Source organism: Barbus barbus (assembly GCF_936440315.1).
Source record: "Barbus barbus genome assembly, chromosome: 46".
Taxonomy (NCBI): domain Eukaryota; kingdom Metazoa; phylum Chordata; class Actinopteri; order Cypriniformes; family Cyprinidae; genus Barbus; species Barbus barbus.
The window spans coordinates 23,500,788-23,524,619 of record NC_136724.1 but is presented as its reverse complement, the minus strand read 5'-3'; the positions used below and the strand labels follow the sequence as shown (position 1 = coordinate 23,524,619).

General features: G+C 39.6%; 1 protein-coding gene across 1 annotated transcript in view; it reads right to left on the bottom strand.

Annotated features, from left to right (window-relative positions):
* The window catches only part of LOC306865329 (voltage-gated inwardly rectifying potassium channel KCNH2-like), a gene marked incomplete at both ends in the record, with an annotated part of 180,880 nt that overhangs the window by 49,217 nt on the left and 107,831 nt on the right, over positions 1–23,832 (bottom strand). Inside the window, one exon of the mRNA XM_079409873.1 lies at positions 20,995–21,206. Within this exon, the coding sequence (XP_079265999.1) occupies positions 20,995–21,206 (212 nt within the window). The remainder of the gene's footprint in view (positions 1–20,994; positions 21,207–23,832) is intronic.

The window sequence follows — 23,832 nt, the reverse complement described above, 5'->3', positions numbered from 1 at the left end:
ACTGTGGTCAAAGACAAAAAGAGTTTTCAAACATCAAAACAATAACAATTTAATACATATAATATTTTTTTCATTGGCATGTGTTGTGTTTAATTAGATTTTTTTCTAAAGCAAAAAAGAATGACCATCATACATTTTTTTACCATGATTTACAGAGGAAACCCACTACAATGTCATTGAATGCGACTTGACACTTAATCAATCTTTATACCACTAATCTATGCCAAATATTAGGTTTTACCCATTTATATTAAAATAAAAATTAATTAAATATAATAAAAATATATTTTAATATATTTTAAAATCTATACGCTGAATATATAATAAAATAAAAATTTAAACGTAAAATATATAAGTATAATTAAAATTAAAAAATGATTAAAAATGATTAATTTTACAGGTAAGTACAGGCCAGAATAACTATGTTGTCTCTATTTTTACATAAATATATCTGTCACAATGAATGATTATGGAACATTATTTTATCCATATTTTGACATTTTATTTCCGCAAAGGCAGACATTTTACTTGCATTTAACTTTATTATTCCTTATTAAAAATATTCAAATTGCTATGCACTACATTTAATACTGTTTATGTTATATAATTATATATTGTGTATTATAATTATAATTATTATGTAATTTTTTTTATGTATATAAAATCACTTTTGCAAGTTAATTTGATGCCGTCACGTCTTTGACTCATTGCCAACCAACTCATAAAGGTTTTGTGTGACATGACATGATTTTAATTTTGGTGAACTATCCCTTTAAAACAGCTGTTTAATCATCATGATACTGAAAGAAACCCATTAAGTCACAAGGACGTCAGGTGTTTCAAATGAAAGCTGAGAAAGCCTCCGGGGCTGATAATTAATCTTTTTTTTATATTTTTGGCACCTTGCAGTGAATATTTCTTCATTGATCTAAACAACGTCCTGGAATGCCTCGCAGCGCTTTCATTCTTTCCTCATTAGACTGAAAACACACTGATTTCCACTGAGTCCCAAAGTCGAAATCGACCCGCAGAACCGGAGCTTCCAGCCGTGAAGAGTAAAAGCTCCGGTTCCGTGTGTTTGTCATCCAGGAGAAGAATCGTTGCCTCCGTTTCCTCCGAGCTCCGGCAGGATAATAAACGACACCATTACTCCAAACATGGCTCCTCTCTGCCCCACTTACAGCTGGAGTGCTGCGGTAGCATCTCTACACAGCCAGCACTTCCTTCATGTATCTTCACACACACACACACACACACACACACACACTCCCAATCTGCTGACACGTCTTCTGTAAAACCAGGTGCTTCACTTCTGGGTTTATAGCGTGAAACCACACTCACTCTAATGAGGGATCCAAGCAAATGAGATCCATATTATGTTGGGCAACGACTACCATTAAGAACTACTGTATGTCTCAACATAATCCAAAACCTGTTTATGGATGATAAAGCTACAGGGGGGGGGGCATAAATAAATAAATGTATTTTTTATTTCATTAATTTCAGTGTTTGTATAATCACTCTAAATTGTCTTTTGACAACATTTAGAAAATGTAGAAAATATATATAATGTAAAAAAATTGACTTGTTATATTATGATTCACTTGTTATTTTTAAAATGCCATTTATGTCAGTGACTTTTTATTTATTTATTTATTTCAACTTGTCACCAATGTAAAATTTGGGCATTTTTCTAATAGCAATAAGGAAATAGTGAAAATAGTCTGGAAGAACATATTGAAAAAAATTCACTGCAAATATTATAATTGAATGCATTTGAATTTAATAAAATAAATACATTAATGTTATATAATTAACTATAAAATTGTATTTTAATTATTCCAATATTTTATGACTATTTAAACATACATATATTTTAATAAATATCTTAAACTGTATGCATTTGCTCATAAATGGCTTAAGAAAAGTGGCTAAAATGTGCTAAGTAGATTCAAAACAAACAAACACTGCAAAAACCTGGTTAAAATTATTATTTTGATCAATACATGTTTTTTTTTACATTATTTTACACATTTTAATTTAAGCAAAATGTCATGTGAAACTAAAGAGTGATGATACAAATGAATCATTGAGTCAGAGGCCTGAATCGATTCATTGAAATGCATAGTTTGCACTGATTCACAGAATTGAATTCAGAATTAAATTCAGAGACACAATTCAAATTTAGCTTAATGTACGAATAAAAGTGCATTAAAACTACTGTGATATTCACCATGTTGCTTAGTTCTGAAAATTCAGCAAAGTCACACATCGTGAATATTCAACATATTGCATATATACAACTCTCGTTCCCATCTTCCCAAATGATACAGAAGATAGTTCTCTTATAGAGTGACATGTCTTTGAAAAGCTCCCAGAAAGAGTCTTTTCAGCGATTTAACAAATAGCTTAAGAAAAATGACTTCACAGCCGTGAGCTAAAGATAAAATCACAGCAGTGTCGACGGAAATCATTCATGAAGCTTATCTGTCTCTAAAGAGAGATCCACCGCGGCCTTTTAGCTGAGTAACTGCCCCAGTCAGTGCAGATGTGTGATGCTGACCGGCCAGATCCATCTTAAACGTGTCAAAGAGCCGGGAAAAATGAGGAAAAGTGACGCAGCCACGGCTGAAGGTGAGAGAAGGACGGATCTGACGTTCTTTATGCCGCTAAAGTCACGATTATAAGCAGAAAATGAGGTTCAGTGATAACATGGTGATCAGTGAGGGATGGGACAGAGGAACAGAGGTCAATGCTTGTGGAAAGATGAAAGGTGAAAACACTGAAAAAGTGTCCGGAGTTGTGTGGTTGTTTTCTCAGCGTCGTGCGGTTTCGGTCCCGTTTGACTCACAGACTCTCGTTAGCGCTGGGAGGACGGTGGAGGCACGATTCATCACATGCCGCTTCACGCGGCTCTCGCTTAATGAACAAACACCGCATTCATCACATCACTTAAATTAGCCCACTTAGTTTGAGACCCGCGTCTCCGGAGACCAGCCTGAAAGAACCGTACCGATAAGACAGCAAGGGTGTGTTTTCCCAAACATAGTCACTTCTGCTCAACATGCAGGTACACTTGTGTCTGCTTAGATCACCTGTGTGCACCTGTGTTTAACCTGTTTCATCATCCACCGGTTGATGGAAACCATGCACTAACCGGACAGGAAATGTGAGTGATGCTAAAAATTTTATTATATATATCATTTGCTAATTTTTCAACTTCAAAATATATTTACATTTTTATCTTAAAAAAAAATTTTTAGAAATAAAAATAAAATGATATATATATATATATATATTTTTTTTTTAGTCATTTAGCAGACGCTTTTATCCAAAGCGACTTACAAATGAGGACATAAGAAGCAATCAAAACCAACAAAAGAGCAACAACGTGCAAGTGCTATTACAAGTCTTGGTTAGCCTAACGCAGTACAGATCTTTTTTTATTTTTTTATAAAAAGACATAGATAAAATAAAATTAGAATAGAGACTGCTAGAGTTAGAGGGTCAAGTAAAGATGGAACAGATGAGTTTGTGTCTAATATTTGTATAAATGTATGCATATTTCTATAATATATGCATAAATATATGAATAACTCTTTGAATTTATGAGATTGTAGCTGAACAATCGACACTGATGGCTGTATTACTGGTCATTGGTCCAATGATTGTTTAAAACGGTTACTTTATTATTCATGCTATCTATGATATTCTCCATCATGAATCCTCTGAAAGCATTTAGTCTGACTCTTTGGATGGTGAAGCGGTGAACACAGAGTCGGGCGGTACGATCCATCACTTCAGCTGTGAATAACCTTTCATGATGCTTCACAAAGGCAGCGCTGCTTCACGCTGAGGCTGCTGAAGGCTCTGAAGCGATCGCTCTTTAACTGAAAGTGCAGAGCGTTTCACTTGCGTCAGGGAGAGTTTAGTGTCTCCTCTAAAGTCCCTGTGCTGCTGGCACACGGCCGGCGCGTGTCCTTCACCTCATTCTCCATGAGTCTGCAGTTAAAGCGGAGCCGGGGATCACTGGCGCTGCGTCTCTGGAGAGATCATTAGTGCAGCTGCACAGGAGGAACGGGACGTCTGAACGGGACGTCTGATAACAACACCAGACCAAATCCACAGCGTCCAGGTCTCAGATGGGTTATGAAAGGACGAGCACTAATGCTAACTGCTGATAAATCATACAGGAGGAAATTGAAAACTAGATGAATACTCAGCGGCTCAATTAGACGTGTAATTGTTTCGCTGTACTATTAAATCAAACAAAGTTAGATTAGCTGCTATATTAGTCGGTGTTCATAAACTTAAATCAGCTCACCTAACCATGTAGTAGCATTAAGAAGCCTGATTCATATTAGCAGTCTGAAAAAAACAAGTCATTTGAATCTTCACTCAAAAGAGTTCACAGAAGTGTAATTAAGTTTTGAATTGACTCATTTTAGTGAGTGTGCATGTACAGCATGTAGAATTGTATGACAGTTTATAGTTCTTGAGAGTATGGTACCTCTCATTGCATGGCACAGCGCACAGACCTGCCCCCCACTGACTGCACCTGTCCTGTCTGCCGGCGGCCATTGGAGCGCGCGCGATCAGAACAAACAGCGCAATCTGGCCGATTATCAGAGAGCAACAGCTCTCCTATGGACACTAAGACCACGTCCACCCCTGCCACCCCCATCCCCGTTGGGCAAAGTGTTGAAATTATCACTTGTTTGTGCTTTGTGAACGATCACGCCTTGCGCAGCGGCACCATTGCGCGGAAAAGATGTACCGGGAGAAGCGCGATCATTAGACGGCCGATCGTCATTTCCAAAAGGCAAATATTCCCCTTCAGAGTCAGAATCAGCGAATGACATTTGCAACACATCCTCACAGTACAACTTTTTATTAGCCATTTGGCGGTTTTCTCTCACAAATCTCACAATTTACTCAGGTGCTATGAACTGAACCGCTTCCGCATCAATGACACGATAGCTCACTTACTCTGCTATTTCCTCGAACAATTTTGGTCTAGAATTACTACATGTCTGCCATCTAGTGGAAGGGAATACAAATGAGATATTACACCATATTAGGAACTACAGCCTATTTCATGAAGTATGACGTCTTGTCGCAATTTTGCGACTTTGGCGCTTAGAGGGTTAAAGGAGATTTTCTCAGTATCTTTATTTTTTTTTGCACCCTCAGATTCCAGATTTTCAAATAGTTGTATCTCAGCCAAATATTGTCCGATCCTAACAAACCATACATCAATGGAAAGCTTATTTATTCAGCTTTCAGATGATATATAAATCTCAATTTCGAAAAATTAATCCTTATGACTGGTTTTGTGGTCCTGTTTTGTGGACAGGTTTATATATCCTGGTGGGGACTAAAACCTGAATACACACAGACTCATGGGGACTTGTGTCACGGTGGGGACCTAAATTGAGGTCCCCACGGGGAAGAAAAAAATATATATAAAATCACACAGAATTAGCTTTTTTGAAAATCTAAAAATGCACAAAGTCTCCTGTGAGGGCTAAGTTTAGGTGTAGGGTTGGTGTAGGGCAATATAATATATGGTCTGTACAGTAGAAAAACCATTACGCCTATGGAGAGTCCCCACAAGGATGTGTGTGTGTGTGTGTGTGTGTGTATGTATGTATGTATATATATATATATATATATATATATATACATACACACACACACACATACATTCATACATATATATATATATATATATATATATATATATGTATGTGTATATAGTTTGCACACTGAACTTGTGTTGGAGCTTTTAATTTTGAACTCTCAAAGTGCACCATATACTGTAGATGAATTTAACTTTAAAATGCACAACATTTTCTTTGTATGTACAAAATTTTCTGGACCCCTCATAGAGGGACAGAGGTCCACCCACTACTGTCTCACAAAATCCTGTGGGAAACACTGTATTATATAGTTATTTATTATATATATATATATATATATATATATATATATATATATATATATATATATATATATATATACACACACACACACACACACACACATATATAATTATTTTAAGTTATTACTTACCTTTTTTTGTCTTATTTACTCCTAAAGTTCCCTTTTCTGGTGAAATGATTCACAAACACTTAACAATTGGTTCAGTTCAAAGATGATATAGCTTATCAGATACCATAACTACCAGTTTCATGGTGTTTGTTGCTCTTCTGGATCAATAACAACACAATTGCACTGAAGGCACATCCAGCAGGATGATGGCATGATGACTCCAAAGACAAATAAAGCCTCAGACACGCTTCATAATGCTCAGTTAATGGATCTATTAACCCTTGTAGCAAACAACCAGACATGATGGCTGAAAATTACAAGGACAGCACGCGAACACGAGTGACAGCTCCACGAAGGCTTCGGCGGGATATTAGTGGCGATACTTCCTTCCAGTCGAGGAAGCGGACGTGTTTCTCTGACCCGCGGCTCTATCAATAACGCAGCACTTTTCTGCAGGTCAGCGCGGCTAATAGAGGTCGACTCGGCTAATAAAAGCTCTGAACTGCGCTTTAAAACTTCCGGCCGAGGACGAACAAATACCAGTAAATGCAGCCCAGTGAACTTCAACACACATGATGGAGGCAAATTAAATTTAATAGAGGAAAGGTGAGAATGTGCATTTACTGACGTTCTCTATTTCACCTTTCACCTCTACACGACTCCCAGAGTTGCACTTCATTCAGAATTCAATTAGCATTGCCATTAAATTCAGTTCCCAATACAAAGAAGCATGCAGAATTGTAATTAATACTTGATTTAGGATCAAGTACAATTCAAATCAAATCGTTTCCTTTCACCTTATGGATCAAGATAAAAAGAATGCTCTAATTTAGTCAACATATTATGCTATTAAGAGAATCATATTTTTGTCAAACAACTGAAAACTACAGTGCTGTTTGCCCAATTAAGTGTTTAGATGACTGTTTTAGAGAAATGTCTAATCGATTAAAATGTATTTGCTCGAGATAGAGCCCGAACCTAGATAACCCCCCCCCCCATCCCAAGAATGGGATGAAATTAGATTAAGAGTGAGGAGTTGGGGTGGAGGTGGTATGCTAGAAAACTGTCATGGAACAGAGGTGAGTTGGCTGTATATATATATATATATGTTGTGCTTGTTAAGGTGATTAGCTGATGAGCTCCACCTGGGCCAAACTGATTATCTGATCGTGCTCCTCCCGAACCTTGTTAATAAAATATTATATAAAAACACAAAATGAGTGAAAATTACAGCTTAATTTTGACAAATTTTGTGTATTTTTGCCATAATTTGGCTATTTATTAGTCAAAATTAATAATGTAGTTATTTATGCTTTTTGGTCATTATTTGGTTATTTATTAGTCTAAATTAATAATGCAATTGTTTTTGGGGGGGTTTTCATCCTTATTTGTCTATTTATTAGTCAAAATTAATCATGTCACTGTTTGTTCTTTGTCACTTATTTGGCTATTTTTAAGTCCAAAATAATATTGCAATTATTTATGCTTTTTTTGTCATTATTTGGCTATTTATTTTGGCTATTTATATGTCAAAACTAACAATGTATTTTTTAAGATTTTCTTTTCCTTCTCACTAATTGCTTATTTATTTATTAAGGACTGTTCACTCAAAAATGGTCATCTTTTACTCCTGCTCATGTCGTCCCAAACCTCACTTACTTTCTTCTGTGGAATACAAAAAAATAACTATTTTGAAAAATGTCAGTGTTTTGTGTCCATACAATAAAAGTTGTTTTTCAAAACGTCTTTGTGTTCTGCAAACAGAATAGAGTCATACGGGTTTGGAACATGAGGGGAACATTATCTGGTGCACTAACATGATCCTCCACGAACAGACGTCTGCAGTCTGGAGCGAGAAGCTCACTGACTCGTCCTGCAGCACTGCTAGAGAACAGCCACATGCATTTATTTTCTAGCAATTCTATTTTGTGTTTTGGGTAGAATCACATACAGTATCTGAAGCCTCGGCGGGAGAGACCTGCAGCCGTTCACAGACATCATAAGCGATGGTGGAGAATACAGGCCAGCAGCCGGAACGTGATTTATTGCTCCAACTACAAATGCTGTTTGTGCATAACCGAAAATAATGGCATCATGTTCCTCTGACGGCACCTTCGGCCTGCTTCTACATACATGAAGACGAAAATAGGCGGCAAGTGAAATGAGGAAATGATTCTTGTGTGTTTACGGCAGCCTGACAGAGACACAAAGTATATATGTTTTATTTGGAGCATAACTCTGTACACCGGGGAACTCGGCATGTGCTGAATGTGGAAAATAAATGGCATCATGTAATATTATCAGTAATGTGTAAAGGCTGCGGCCCACTTGCATATGGAGAACGGAACACTGCTGTCAGTGTGATTGCTCCCCTGTGCAGCAGACATGCACTCATCCCTGACCCATGCACGTGTGCACTAATAAGTGTGTGTGTGTGTGTGTGTGTGTGCATGTGTGTGTGTGTTTAGCCCTCTATGCAAACTGGTTTTGTTTCAAGACAAATAAATATACTAAAGAAAGTAATAAAAATAAAATAAAATAAAATAAAATAAAAACATTCAAACTAAATAATAAAAAATAAAACAGAATAGAATAAAGTCCTATACATTACTTCACAATTGGCTAATATAAAAATAAAATAAAGATAAAAATAAAAATAAAATCTACAAAAAAATATTCAAACATACACCATACAATATGCCAAATAAATAAATATAAATAAAAAAAATAAAGTCATCTACATAGTAGTTCACAACTGGTTTTGTTTCATAACATAAATTATACCTCCGACATTCAAAATAAAATTAAATAATAAAATAAAATAAAATTTTTTTACATCAGTATTTCTCAATTGGTTTTGTCATAGCAAAATGTATACAAATGAAATAAACAAACAAACAAACAAACAAAAAATCTAACTAAATAAATACAAATTTATAAAATAAACCATAGAATAAAATAAAATAAAATAATGCTTCCACTTATTGGGAAAAGACATCACTATTCTAATCCATTTTAGAGCCAATGTATGACCATAAACTACTACGCAGTCCTAGTTTGTGTGTTTAGTCTGGATGCCATGTGTTTTGGTGTTTTCACAATTGTCTCACAATCTGTTGAGATGACACTGCGAACATACGGCCAGACAGTAAGCCAAGCCATGCATGCGTTTGGCCGAGAAGAAGCGGTTTCCCCACACAGCCGCATTCGAGCACCTTCTCCATCTGTACGAGCCACGAAACGGGCAGATGGTCCAAACTACAAGCCTCTAAACCGAACACTAGGTGATGGGAAAGCCATCAATAAATCAATAAATGAAATTCTTGTCCACACAGCAGGTAAGGTTAATTTAATGAACTACTAAGGAAAAATGAGCGAACGCAGTCCGGAAGAAGCTCCTCTATCAGCTCTGGCATCAGTCCAAGAGTCGTGTCCTGAAACTGAGCGCACAACATCCTAAAACACTCCAGAGAATGAGCATCTGATGGACAGGAAACTGCTGATCTCAGCGTTCACAATCATATGAATGAGACTCACTTTTTTCCAAAACCCAGTTTCACCACTTTCACAGGGAATCAATGTAAATGTTGCCCTAGTTTATTCCCTGACATTTCTAACTCTCTCTATATAAATATATATATACACATGTAAATTTTTTCAAAATATACACTGTATGTGTGTGCATTTTTTATTTATTATTTTTATTATTAATCACAATTAAGCATTTGATAGCACTAATATTATTATATAATAAACGTGCTCAATACCACTTTTCATGGTTAAAATAACTTAAAAAAAACTTGTTCCTGAAGGACATCATCCTCTAGGAAGTGACATCACTGGAGGAAAAAACGGTGGCAGAAACACCAAAATGTATTATCAATGGATTTGACAAATTATGTAATGTTTTGTGGTATAAATTTGTAATTAGATTATAAAAACACACCTTTAAATTGCATATGTGCATATTCATGTTCTCATTCAGCTGTGTGTAACAGGAATGACCCTGTTTTAAATGCACAAACACACAGCCTGTGGATCTCGTCCTGTTGCCCTGAAGCGTGCAGGCGCAAATCAAGGTTTTGGCATATGAGAGATGAGGGCGGCGCGGGTTCGAATCAATGCAGCGCAGACCAGCGCCTATTTCAATTACGCCCCATGATGAGTCGCCTCCCCACCGCCACACCCGTCCCATCAAGATTAATGGCTCCTGCGCGGCCAAAATGGGTCACCTGTGACAGGGAGAGGCTTCAGGTGGGGCAGGTCAGGTGATGCAGGGGACGCAGTGTTGCGACTGCACACCACACTCATCCAGAAGAATTATAGAGCTCAAACTATCTCATTACCATATGCAAATGAAGACGTATAGCTTTAACATTCTCCTGCAGTGCTCAGAGAGTAAAGGGCATCATGAAGACCTTCAGCAGCTCTTCACATCACATCAGATCACTCAATCAATCACACACACACACACACACACACACACACACACACACACAAACACACAGCAGCAGCCGCTCCCACTGACTTGGCAATAACACACACCAGCCGCAGGATTATGATTCATGATATTATACCTGCTCTCATCGCTCTTAAGCTTCGCAAATAACACATTTAAATAATCAAATCACAGGATTTAAAATGTGCAATTGGTTGGTAACACAATAAATCTGTGGCCCTCAAAATATTTATTATATTTAATGTGCAGATTTTATTTTGATCATCTATGTAATATTAGCAGGGTTAAGCAAAACTCAATTAAATAACTGATTCCCTTTCAAATCTGAGTGTGAATGTGGAATGACAGGAACACAAATTTAAATAATTTCTCCATTCAACCATCCCTATATCCATCCATATCTTGATCCATCTATCCATCCGTCTGTTTATATATCCATCCATAGATCTGTCCATCCATCCATTAATCCCTATATCTTTCCATCCATCCATTCATCTCTATATCCTTCAATCCATTCATTCATCTCTATATCCTTTCATCCATCCATTCATCTCTATATCCTTCCATCCATCCATTCATCTCTATATCCTTCAATCCATTCATTCATCTCTATATCCTACCATCCATCCATTCATATCTATATCTTTCCATCCATCCATTCATCTCTATATCCTTCAATCCATTCATTCATCTCTATATCCTTCCATCCATCCATTCATCTATCCATCTCTATTATTCCATCCATCCATCAATCATCCATATCTTGATCTAACCATCCATCCATCTATCCATCTCTATATCCTTCCATCCTTCCGTCCAACCATCCATGAATCCATATCTTGATCCATCCATCCATTCAGTTGTTTATCCATCCATCCATGCATCCATCCATCTCTATGCTTCCATCTATCCATCCATCCATCCATCCATCCATCTCTATATCCTTCAATCCATCAATTTGTTTATCCATCCATCCATCCGTCCATCCATCTATATATCTATCTATCCATCCATCCATCCATCCATCCAACTGTCTATATCCATCCTTCTCTATTTCCATCCATTCATCCATCTCTATATCTACCCATCCATTCATTTATGTATCCATCCGTCTATCCGTTCATCTATCTATCTATCTATCTATCTATCTATCTATCTATCTATCTATCTATCTATCTATCTATCTATCTATCTATCTATCTATCTATCTATCTATCATTCTTGAGCTGAAGGAAGACGATGCGAAATATAAACTCACTTTAAGACAGCATGTTTTAAAGTAGTATTATTGTGCATAGAGGAAAGTTTTACTGAAGTACAAATCATACTGTAAGCTCTTCTCAGGCCTTGATTATCAGTGGACGTGAGGAACTGACAGACTAATGTGTTATTCTCCCCAGGACGGCTCACTGCGAGAAAAGAACGGTTAAAATGTACAAGCTGTACGATTCCTGAAGAGAAAGAGAAGTGCGGTCGTTGGTAAATCAGGTTAGATACAGCAGGACGTGACTTCAGGACCCCTCCGCTGTAATGGATCTGTCCTGTTGCTGTGTGTAATTGCCCCCAATTAAATCATCTAGATACATAGGAGTCGTTAGCGATCGACTGTCACCATTACAACCTCTTAAAGGGGACCTATTATGCTCCTTTTTACAAGATGTAAAATAAATCTCTGATATACCCAGAGTGTGTATGTGAAGTTTTAGCTCAAAATACCCAACAGATAATTTTTTATAGCTTGTTAAAATTGCCACATTTAGGGTATGAGCCAAAACGCGCTGCATTTGAGTGTGTTGCTTTAATGCAAATGAGCTGGTGCTCCCGGTGAAGAAGGCGGAGCTTCAAGAGCTCAAGCCCCCGCATTAGCAGTGCTAGCCTTTGCAAATAAACATTCCACTATTAATACAAGCCTGTTATCTTTACAGAAAACATACTCGGTGTAAACGTCAGTCATCTGATTGCCTTTATAAATTACACAGACAGGGAGCACAGCGTGATAAAAATAACAACATAGCTGGTCTCATGTTGCATGACATGCTATCACAAACTTTAGAAGTCCCACTCGTGATTATGAGCTCAACAAACTGAAGCGATCGACTCACATTGCTTTCATATGCAACTTTTAACTACTACATTCCTATTCACGATCATTCATGAAGACAGCACCAGTGAGAACAGACAGAGACAATGGTAGCTTTAGCATCATTAGCCTTACAGAGTGCCAAGAAGCTCTTTCAGAAGGGCAATTTGGAAAACAAACGCGTGATACTTACTTATTTGCAAAATATATTGAATCGGCACAAAAGTATCTAGATAGTATTGAATCAGCAGATTAGCGTATCGTCCCAGTCCTATTTAATAATACAGCAAGTAAACATTCAGAAAGTGTCACGATTCAGCTGGTGTGCCCTGGTTGGCCACCAGATGTCACTGTCTTTGTCTGAGCACATGGGTTTGTTGTGGTTTGTGCCATGTGTTTCCCCGATCTATTGTCTAACCCCGCCCTCTTGTTATCTCGTTAATTGTTTAGTGAATTCACCTGTTCCTGCTCGTTTGTGTCCCTATTTATGTTCCTGGTGTTTGCAGTTCTGTTCGGTCACGTGGTTACATGTTGTGTACGGTCAGTCGTGTGTGTTTGCTGATTCCTGTTTTTGCCATGCTTTGTTTTCCCCCTCGGGGTAGTTTGTTTCTGTTTTGTTCCTGTTATAATTAAACTATCTTCATTTCCCTGCGCTTGAGTTCTCGCCTCTTCTCTCTGTTCGTATCATGACAGAACGTGACCGACATCAGAGAACTCAGCGGGGAATGGATTCTTCCCATCCTCCAGCCCCTAACGTGAGGAACCCTTCCTTTTTACGGATCCTCCAGGTCAGGACGCTGCACTCTCTCCGTCAGAGGGGCACTGACGTCAGGATGTTTGCCTGGACGTTTTGCGAGGCAGCAGAGGGTTTGGGATACAACGAGGCGGCTCTCAAGGACTTCTTTAACTTTGCCCTTGATGAGCCCCTCGATGAGGAGTGGATGAGGGAGCTAGACCGCTTGACTTTTGGGGAATTGGTGGAGTTTTTGTCGCTTCTCCAAGCGGCGGTGCCCGCTCACAGCGCTCCCGAGGCGGCGGTGCCCGCTCACAGCGCTCCCGAGGCGGCGGTGCCCGCTCACAGCGCTCCCGAGGCGGCGGTGCCCGCTCACAGCGCTCCCGAGGCGGCGGTGCCCGCTCACAGCGCTCCCGAGGCGGCGGTGCCCGCTCACAGCGCTCCCGAGGCGGCGGTGCCCGCTCACAGCGCTCCCGAGGCGGCGATGCCCGCTCACAGCGCTCCCGAGGCGGCGGTGCCCGCTCACAGCGTTCCCGAAGCGGCGGTGCCCGCTCTCAATTCACCAGAGGTGGCCGAGGATGCCGCAGCGGCGCCCCGCTCCCGGAGACGGAGGAAGAGGCGGAGGAAGGCCTTCTCCGTCCCACAAGGCCAGGAGGCTACCCAGGAGCTCACTGCTGGCCAGGAGGTCGGGCCAGAGCCACCCGTGCTCCTCGCCCTGCCGGCGCCACCCGTGCTCCTCGCCCTGCCGGCGCCACCCAAGCGCCTTGCCCTGCCGGCGCCACCTAGACTCTTTGCCCTGCCGGCGCCACCCAAGCGCCTTGCCCTGCCGGCGCCACCCAGACTCCTTGCCCTGCCGGCGCCACCCGAGCTCCTCGCCTTGCCGGCTCTACCCGAACTTCTCGCCCTGCAGGCTCCACTCGAGCTCCTTACCCTGCCAGAGGCCGTTCCTGAACTCACTGTCTGCCCTGTCACGGCCACAGAGACCGTTCCTGAACTCACTGTCTGCCCTGTCACGGCCACAGAGACCGTTCCTGAGCTCACTGTCTGCCCTGTCACGGCCACAGAGGCCGTTTCTGAACTCACTGTCTGCCCTGTCACGGCCACAGAGACCGTTCCTGAGCTCACTGTCTGCCCTGTCACGGCCACAGAGACCGTTCCTGAGCTCACTGTCTGCCCTGTTACGGCCACAGAGGCCGTTTCTGAACTGACTGTCTGCCCTGTCACGGCCACAGAGGCCGTTCTTAGACTCACTGCCTGGCTTGTCCCTCCGGCCCCACCCAGGCCGTGCGCTGGGGTTCCTGTTGGGCCGGAAACCCCCTGGTCCGTCCCTCCGGATCCGTCCTGGTCTCCTGCTCGGCCTTGGTCTGAGGGCCCCCTGCCTCTGCACGGGCCTGGCCCACCATCCCTCCCCCTGATCTGCCTCTATCCCTCCTCCCTCCTTGACATTTGTTTTTGTGTTTCTCAGGTGGAGCATCTGGAAGCTGCTCCTTTGATGGGGGGTAGTGTCACGATTCAGCTGGTGTGCCCTGGTTGGCCACCAGATGTCACTGTCTTTGTCTGAGCACATGGGTTTGTTGTGGTTTGTGCCATGTGTTTCCCCGATCTATTGTCTAACCCCGCCCTCTTGTTATCTCGTTAATTGTTTAGTGAATTCACCTGTTCCTGCTCGTTTGTGTCCCTATTTATGTTCCTGGTGTTTGCAGTTCTGTTCGGTCACGTGGTTACATGTTGTGTACGGTCAGTCGTGTGTGTTTGCTGATTCCTGTTTTTGCCATGCTTTGTTTTCCCCCTCGGGGTAGTTTGTTTCTGTTTTGTTCCTGTTATAATTAAACTATCTTCATTTCCCTGCGCTTGAGTTCTCGCCTCTTCTCTCTGTTCGTATCATGACAGAAAGATTGTGAATGGATAAATAAATAAATAATTTTGCCACAAAAAAGTACTAATATTATAAGTGAACCTCCAAACACACACACATACACACACACACACACACACACACACACACACACACACACACATGTTGGGTTTCCATGTTTTATGGGGACATCCCATAGGCGTAATGGTTTTTATACTGTACAATCTGTATGTGCTATTGCCCTACACCAACCCTACACCTAAACTTAGCCCTCACAGGAAACATGCTGCATTTTTAGATTTTCAAAAAACTTTATGCTGTATGATTTATAAGCTTGTTTCCTCATGGGGACCAAAAAATGTCCCCACAAGATTAAGATTTACTGGTATTACTATCCTTGTGGGGACATTTGGTCCCCAGGACGTGATGAATACCAGGTGCACACACACACACACACACACACACACACACACAAATACAGTACATAAACTATCAGTTTAGTTCAAATTACAAGTCATATGTGGATTCTGTTTGATATGTAATCCTCTAAATAAATAAATAAGTGCCCATCTCAGCTTGAGATAAAATTAGCATGTTCTTCATCTGCGTCTGCTCTCAAATGAATATGTAATGTTCTAATTATAAACTGATTAAATCACTCACTTCACGGCCTGTTTAGGGAACTGACACACACTTCTCCGTTAGACACTGCCATACATATTTTTAATCTTTAATTTAGTTATTTCTCCATGTGAGGTCCATTTATAATGTAATTTTAATTATTTTGCACTATAAATTTAAGATGATTTTTCAAGATTTTACCACAATCCACTTATCCTTAGTTTGTCTGCTGTTTATGAATATCAACCCTGTTTCCTGTTTATTACCTCACTGTGACTAAACAGAAACTTTCAGAACGAGTTGAATTTCAAGTTTGAGTTCTGAAGGTTACATAAAACATCAAGCACTTCTATCTCCAAAAGATCAAGGAAGATATGATTCTCAAATGATATGAGAGCAGTTTAATGCTGTTGATTGTGACAGATCTTTAGGACAGTTTTAATATCCTCCTGACATGTGGCATGTGTTACGAGAGACGTTCTAAACTCTGAGAGTCCAATGAAAGAGAATGCGTAGCATTGATCATTCATTATTGATGAGTGTTGCATTTCTTTGCTCTAAATTAATTATCAAACCCTGTGCGGCTGAATAAACGCTTCAGAGGCCTGAATGAGGATTATATGATGTATATTTTATCAAAGACACGCGGCTTCTGAACAGAGAGAATGTTTTACACTTGTAGTAAAAGGAGACTGCTGTCAGAAGTAGAGTAAATAAGGACACAGACACAAGAGAATTTCAAGCAGTTATTTAAGGATCTCTGATAAACAATATTTTGAATTGCATTTTATTTACATATTTTCATTTTTCACTTTGAAGTTTTAGTGATTTTGTTGTTTTTTTGTAAATTTTATTGTTTTTTTTGTTTGTTTTGCATTTTTATTTTTTTTATTTTACTTTTTTTTAGTTCATAAGTTTCCCTTCTTTAAAATTCTGTTTTTACTTTAATTTCAGTTATAGCATTGGTAATCTTGTTGTGTGTTTGGAATTTTGTTTTATTTTTTAAATATATTTTTTAAACTTTCTTTTATTTTTTAAACTTTAAAAAAAAAAAGTAAGGTTTCCTTTTCAGTTTTATTTTTATTTTTTAGTTAACTATAATTATGCTGATTTAGCGCTAATACAGAATCAAACTGACTCTATTGAAAAAAATTATAATAATAAAAAAATACACTTTTAAGATGTACAATTAATTTAATTAATTGTAAAACTCCATCAAATTGAACTGAATAATCCTTACGTATTTTAATTGAATAATTGATTAAAGATTGTTCAAATATGTAAGGATTATTCAATTCAATTTGATGGAATTCTACTGTTAATTCTTAGAAAAAGGCTTTTTTAGTGTAGTTTCTTCATACATGCTACTTGTGAATTAGTGATTAGAGTAAATTATTCCAAATAGACAAATATTTATCCTTTGGCGTCTTTACTCATACTGACCACATTTCTCAGTTCCTAATGAATAAATATGGATTAATAAAGGATTAACAAATCAATCCAAAATGTTGTATTTATAAAGTTCTAAAGTTTTAAACATGTCCCATATCGCCATAGCAACTTGTCAAACATTCCAAATTCACCATGGTAACCATAATTCCACCAAAATGCAACAGTGTGTCATGCGGCTGCAGTGCACAGCTGTGATATACTGCCAGACGGTACTGCAGCTACAGCAGGAGGAATTCAGCGGCTCTCTGAACCTTTGTTTCAGCAGATGACAGATCATCTCTACAATGCATAGATGATGGGAACACATAAAGACAATGTTCTGTCTTAGCCTGCACAATCACACACAGATTAAGGAGTAATGTGTGTGTGTGTGTGTGTGTTAGGTGGGTTAAAGACAGAAAAGCAGAAATGTTTCTCCATGTATGACAGCAACATGCATGTAGTTTGATACACAAACCACACAAACACACACGTATAGATGTTATTTTACGCTGTTATATGATAACCTCCGTAAATTAACAGGTGTGTGCATTGTGTTTTTAAAGCTTTTAGTCAGTGGAGTGAGTTTGCTGGATTAGACGGCGATCGGTCTCAATGCAAACACACTTCCAGACACAAGTTTGGACACACTTGAGGGAACTCATGTTCAGCAGAATCACAGAAATATATATTACGAACTAATAAAATACATTTCTTACATTAATTTCCTTGCTTTGTAGTGGATAGTGATGGAAGATCTAAACAAAAAAGAAGCTCAAATATTAAACAAAAAAAAATCTATATTATGATCACATCATTTCCAGACTTCCATTTGCCTTTTATTACTCATAAGCATTGAAACTAGTTATAATCTAGTCATAAAGCTCAGCTGGCAGCTGCATCCAAACTTCTGACAGGTAGTGTAGTTGATAAACTCAATACACAGTCTGATCCAGCGGACAAAAGCTCAAAGCACAACACACACACACACACACACACACACACACATGCACAGTCACACACAAACTCATCTCACAAAGACTCACTGCGGCAATCAACAGTGAATTCTTCCTTAAATCCTGCTGTGGACAAATTAGAAACAGCTGCATTATGACTGATCTGATAGATGTTAGTGTGCAGTGGTGATCAGGACAGGAAGTGACACGCTGATCGCTCACTGACACATCTTACAGTGCATACACATGCTGATTAGAGCTCATCTAATCACTCTAATTAAAGTAATCGCATCATCTGCATCACCAGGACAACAGTCAACACCAAAAACAAGAGCAGTTCGGATGATAACAGTCAAACCCAATCTGATGCACACTAATCTAATCCCAGAGATCCAGGTTCAGAACAAGATGATAAAATACACTCTCAAACGTATCGTGACAAGATATAACATACAGGATATACGACAGAAAACTCCACCCACAGGTAGTACATCAGTGGATGAAGAATTAGAATAGTAGTCCCACTGTCAAAAAAAACAAATATTGTTATTAATATTATTATTTCAAAATAATTAACAAAAAATGCATAACAATGAATTTAATTGTTTTCTCAGTTGAGGTATTTTGCAGTTCAAACAATTTAATATGGAAGAATCAATTAGTAAATTATTCATTTTAATTATTGATTTATTTATTACAAAATAATTAACAAAATTATGCTTAAAAATTAATTATATTATTGTAAATTGTTTTCTTAGTTTAGACACTTTGAAATTAAAATAACATATGTATGGTAGAAAAATGAGTTAATAAATAACTAACAAACACATGCCTCAAAATAATTTATTTTAAAAATTTAATTTTCTAAATGTAGAAACTTTGCAGTTGAAATCGCATATCTTTGTATGAAATAATTAATTTACAAAATATTTACACTTTTTAGAAAATAATTATATTAATAATTATAATAATACAAATAAAAAATAATATAATAATAACAATAAATAATAATAATAATAATTATAACTATTTTCTCAATTGAATACATTTTGTATGGAACAATTAATTAACAAATTAATCACATTTGTAAAACAAAAAAAAAACAATATAAGCATACAATTTTATTAAATTAAAATATGTTAACTATTTTCTTAATTTAGACACTTTGAAGTTCAAATAATATATTTTTTGCATTGAAAATGTATTAACATATTATTAAAAGTACTTGAAAAGAAATTATGCGCAAAAATAAATTTAATTAAAAAAATTAAATTATATTCTGTACTTTTTAACATTATGTTTCCAATGCTATCAATAGAATTTAACTTATATTAACCCAAACATATTGAGTATGCTTGATATGACAGAACTCACATGACCTGATAGTAATCATGTGATCAGGTCCTGTATGTAGGACAGCAGGTGTACGGGACTCTGAAGCATGTGTTCATCTGTCATGATTTCATCAAGAAGCATCAATCCCTCTTTTCATTTAATCCGAGAGCGATGAGCATCAGCACATGGGCATCAAGCTACCACTATTAAATTAACCCAGTTATGTCTGTCTGGGAGAAAATATGAGGGTTTAGCTCTTCTCAGAGTAATGCAGGATCTCTTCAGATGAGCTGAAGACAAAACTCAAGAGGTCAAACACTCAAGTTACTGACTTTACTATTAGCCTCATTCATGACACATCAGCACAACAAATCTAGATTTACACAGATCTGCACAGATAAGAATGGTTTTACAAATAAAATAGAAATTGTATTCCTGTCCATGATTCTAGTAACACCAAAGTCATGGGCTGAATTCCCAGAGGATGAAAGTCCAATAAAACCATCTGCCGAAAGCAAATGTAAATGCATCAATGCAACACATAGTTTTTAACAGTCCACACAGAAATTCATTCTGCTGTTGTTTCTTGAATGAAGCAAATTGATTTTGGACAATCAATTAAACTGATTCTAGTCAACAGCTTCCACAACAGTATTTGGAAACTAGCTTTTCTTACACTCTTTAAATAATGCTTTACAGGTGATTAAAAATGCTTTAAAATAGTGCCTCTCAACCACGGGGCCTCAAAATGATTTTGATTACATATTTTTATTATTGAATGAATTATTTAAAATCAAACAACCAGGTTTTCTTTGAAGGATCAGGATTCCCAGAGTCTTGGAAAACCTGGATTTGTGAAGAAGCCTAATTTTAAAAGTGTGATGGCTATATCTGGAAAAAATATATAAAATATTTAACAAAGCATGAGCATTTTTTTATAATGATCATATATACTTTTTTCCCCCAACTCTAAAATCTCTAAAATCAAGTGGAAATTGTGAGGGGAAAAAAAACCCTTCAGGAAATATTTTTTTTTGAGAGTACAGGTTGTCAAAGTCAGTCAGTGTCACTTTTGCAAGACTTTTCTGTCACGTCTCTTTAACTTCCTGCATTCAAAGACTTCATCTTCACAAACACAACAGTTTGGGGAGTTCAGCTTTGCCAGATAAAGACCATTACATCAGACCGACATCAACAGCTTCCTTCAAAAACCGTCCTTGAGCAAAAGCATTTTATCTGGGGCACCAAAATCTCACGGTGATGCTTTTCTCACCATCAGAGACGTTAAAGTGTGAATCGAGTCGTTAAGAGCAGAAGGACGAACAGGTCAATCCGTCTCTATCTCAAACACAAAACACCAAAAGCATCACTATGAATCTGGATTGTCTGTCTAGCCCAACATGTTCAATTCAATCCTATACAAACGCTTTCTTGAACTCAACGCAAGGCTCCTGGGCAGAAGCGTCTTACCTGAGTGACTTTCTCGGTGACGTTGTGCGTGCGGTCGATGAGTTTGCAGGGCGCGATGATGTCCATGTCTCCGGCCGGGAGGGCAATGAGAGGGTCCGGTTTAAAGTCCACAAAGTTGAGTGTGATCTGTGGGATTTTACTGATGGTGCGGTAACGCATCAGATCCGAATCAGAGGTAGAGTTCAGGATGTTGGATTTGTTGTTCATGGCACCTGCGTCAAGAAACAGAGTTTGCTTTAGGTCGCTGAAAATCTTCTGTTTAGTCTGAAATGCTTTAGACATTTACAGTGTTTATTACCAAATCATATCTTTAGTACCGTTTGGGATCTTTTAATGTTTTTGAAAGAAGTCTCTTATATTATATAATATTAGATATGAAAATTATATCTGACAGTAGGCATCCACTGCATAATGAGTTTGAGCTTTTGCCTTCAGGTAGAAGATATAAAATAGGGGGAAAAGTCATTTATATCACAGGCAGTGACATTTTTAAATGAAAGATAAGTAAAAAGTAGTTTTTTTGTTGTTGTTTTTTTTAATGAGCGGGTCTCATTTATTGGTAGTTATCTGTTATTTTTTGTTCGTTTTTTTTTTTTGACTAAGTGTGGATTTGTATGGTTCTGTTGTGAAATTTATGTTGAAATTGTCTTTTGTGAGAAACCACATATGGAAACAAGTCACTGAAACAAAAATTTCCCCAAGGGGATGAATAAAATTACTACTTGTAACAGAAGTGGCGTGACACAGATGATAAAAACAATTATCTTTATTTAGCACAGAGGAGTTGTGACGGATCGTGGGGTGATGCACTGGTGAGTATCGCGGTCTTTAGACTTCTTCCTTGGAGATCGGTGTAGAGAGTAACTTGAAATCCTTTCCTTACAGATGACCCGGAGAACAGGAGACACAGAAACGGAGCACACACCTCAGGAGCACGGAGACTGGAGAAAGCGTGAAACACAGAACACTAAGGAGGAACACAGGAGGTAAGTCACACAGGTAAGTCATATAGAATGCTGAAATAAGTCAGAGAATCCTCTTCGTAGGTACGAGACCGGACAATGATGGTGACTGAGGTGTGTGCTTTTGTACTGGCTGATGAGGCTCGGGGAGCCATGGCGGAGCAGGGGACTCGACCTTTCTGGCCATGAGGGAATCGACCTTTCTGACCAAAGTCCCGAGCATGGCCACTATGGCTACCAGAACCATGGGTATATAGCCCCCTCCCAAATCTTTTTGGTGAAATTAGGAACCTTCCTCCTCTGGAAGGAGTCTGGAGGGCGCTCAGGATGAGCAGGCACTTGAGAGCGCTCTGGACGAGCGAGTACTTGGGGGAGCTCTGGAAGCGCGGACTCTTGGGGGCGCTCTGGAAGCGCGGACTCCTGGGGGCGCACTGGAAGCGTGGACTCCTGGGGGCGCTCTGGAAGCGCGGACTCTTGGGGGCGCTCTGGAAGCGTGGACTCTTGGGGGCGCTCTGGAAGCGTGGACTCCTGGGGGCGCACTGGAAGCGTGGACTCCTGGGGGCGCTCTGGAAGCGCGGACTCTTGGGGGCGCTCTGGAAGCGTGGACTCTTGGGGGCGCTCTGGAAGCGTGGACTCCTGGGGGCGCACTGGAAGCGTGGGCACTGGAGGGACTGGCCCTGAAAAGGCAAGCACTGGAGGGACTGGCCCTGGAGAAGCGGGCACTTGAGGGCGCTGACAAGGAGCGGGCATAGGAGGGCGCTGTCGAGGAGCGGGCACAGGAATCCAAGACATCCCGTCATATACCACCAATAAACCCAAAGGCACGTGACCGTCCGTCAGCAGGCTTGCCATACTCTCTGCAGGCGTGCTTGCCATACTCTCTGCAGGCGGGCTTGCGTGGCCCGCGAACGGCGGCGGGCTTGCTTGGGCCGCTAATGGCGGCGGGCTTGAGGGAGCCGCAAACGGCGGCTGGCTTGTGGGAGCTTCGGATGGCGGCGGGCTTGTGGGAGCCGCAGACAGCGGCTTGCTTGCGGTGGCCGTGAATGGCGGCTGGCTAGAATTGATGGCGGACTGGATGGCGGGCTAGACAGAAGAACGGCTGATTGACTTGACAGCAGAGTGGTGGGCATGTTAGGACTGGATTCAGGAGCTGGCGTGGAATCCATTTCACCTACTTGAAATGCTGATCCTGCAATCCATAGGGAAAACGTCACATACTGCGCCAAAGTCCAGCTGGGATATCCTAGTGGCATAACCATTTTGATTTCCTCATCTAGCCCAGCTCTGAAACCGTCCATTAAGGTGAGGTCACTGCAGACGGTTTGGTAACTGATGTCTATGAATTCCTCCACATAATCCTCCACACATCTGCCGTTCTGAAAAATAAACATAGTACCTCCTCCAGAAAGTTCGTCCTCCCTCCTGGGACACACATTAATGGAAGCCCACTCCAGCCTCATATTCGGTATGGGTCCGGTCTTCTGTAACAGAAGCGGCGTGACACAGATGGTAAGTAAAAACAATGATCTCTATTTAGAACAGAGTAGTCGTGACCAATAGTGGGGTGATGCACTGGTGAGTATCACAGTCTTTAGACTTCTTCCTTGGAGATCGGTGTAGAGAGTAACTTGAAATCCTTTCCTTACAGATGACCCGGAGAACAGGAGACACAGAAACGGAGCACACACCTCAGGAGCACGGAGACTGGAGAGAGCATGGAAACACAGAACACTAAGGAGGAACACAGGAGGTAAGTCACACAGGTAAGTCATATAGAATGCTGAAATAAGTCAGGGAGTCCTCTTCGTAGGTACGAGACCGGACAATGATGGTGACTGAGGTGTGTGCTTTTGTACTGGCTGATGAGGAGATGATC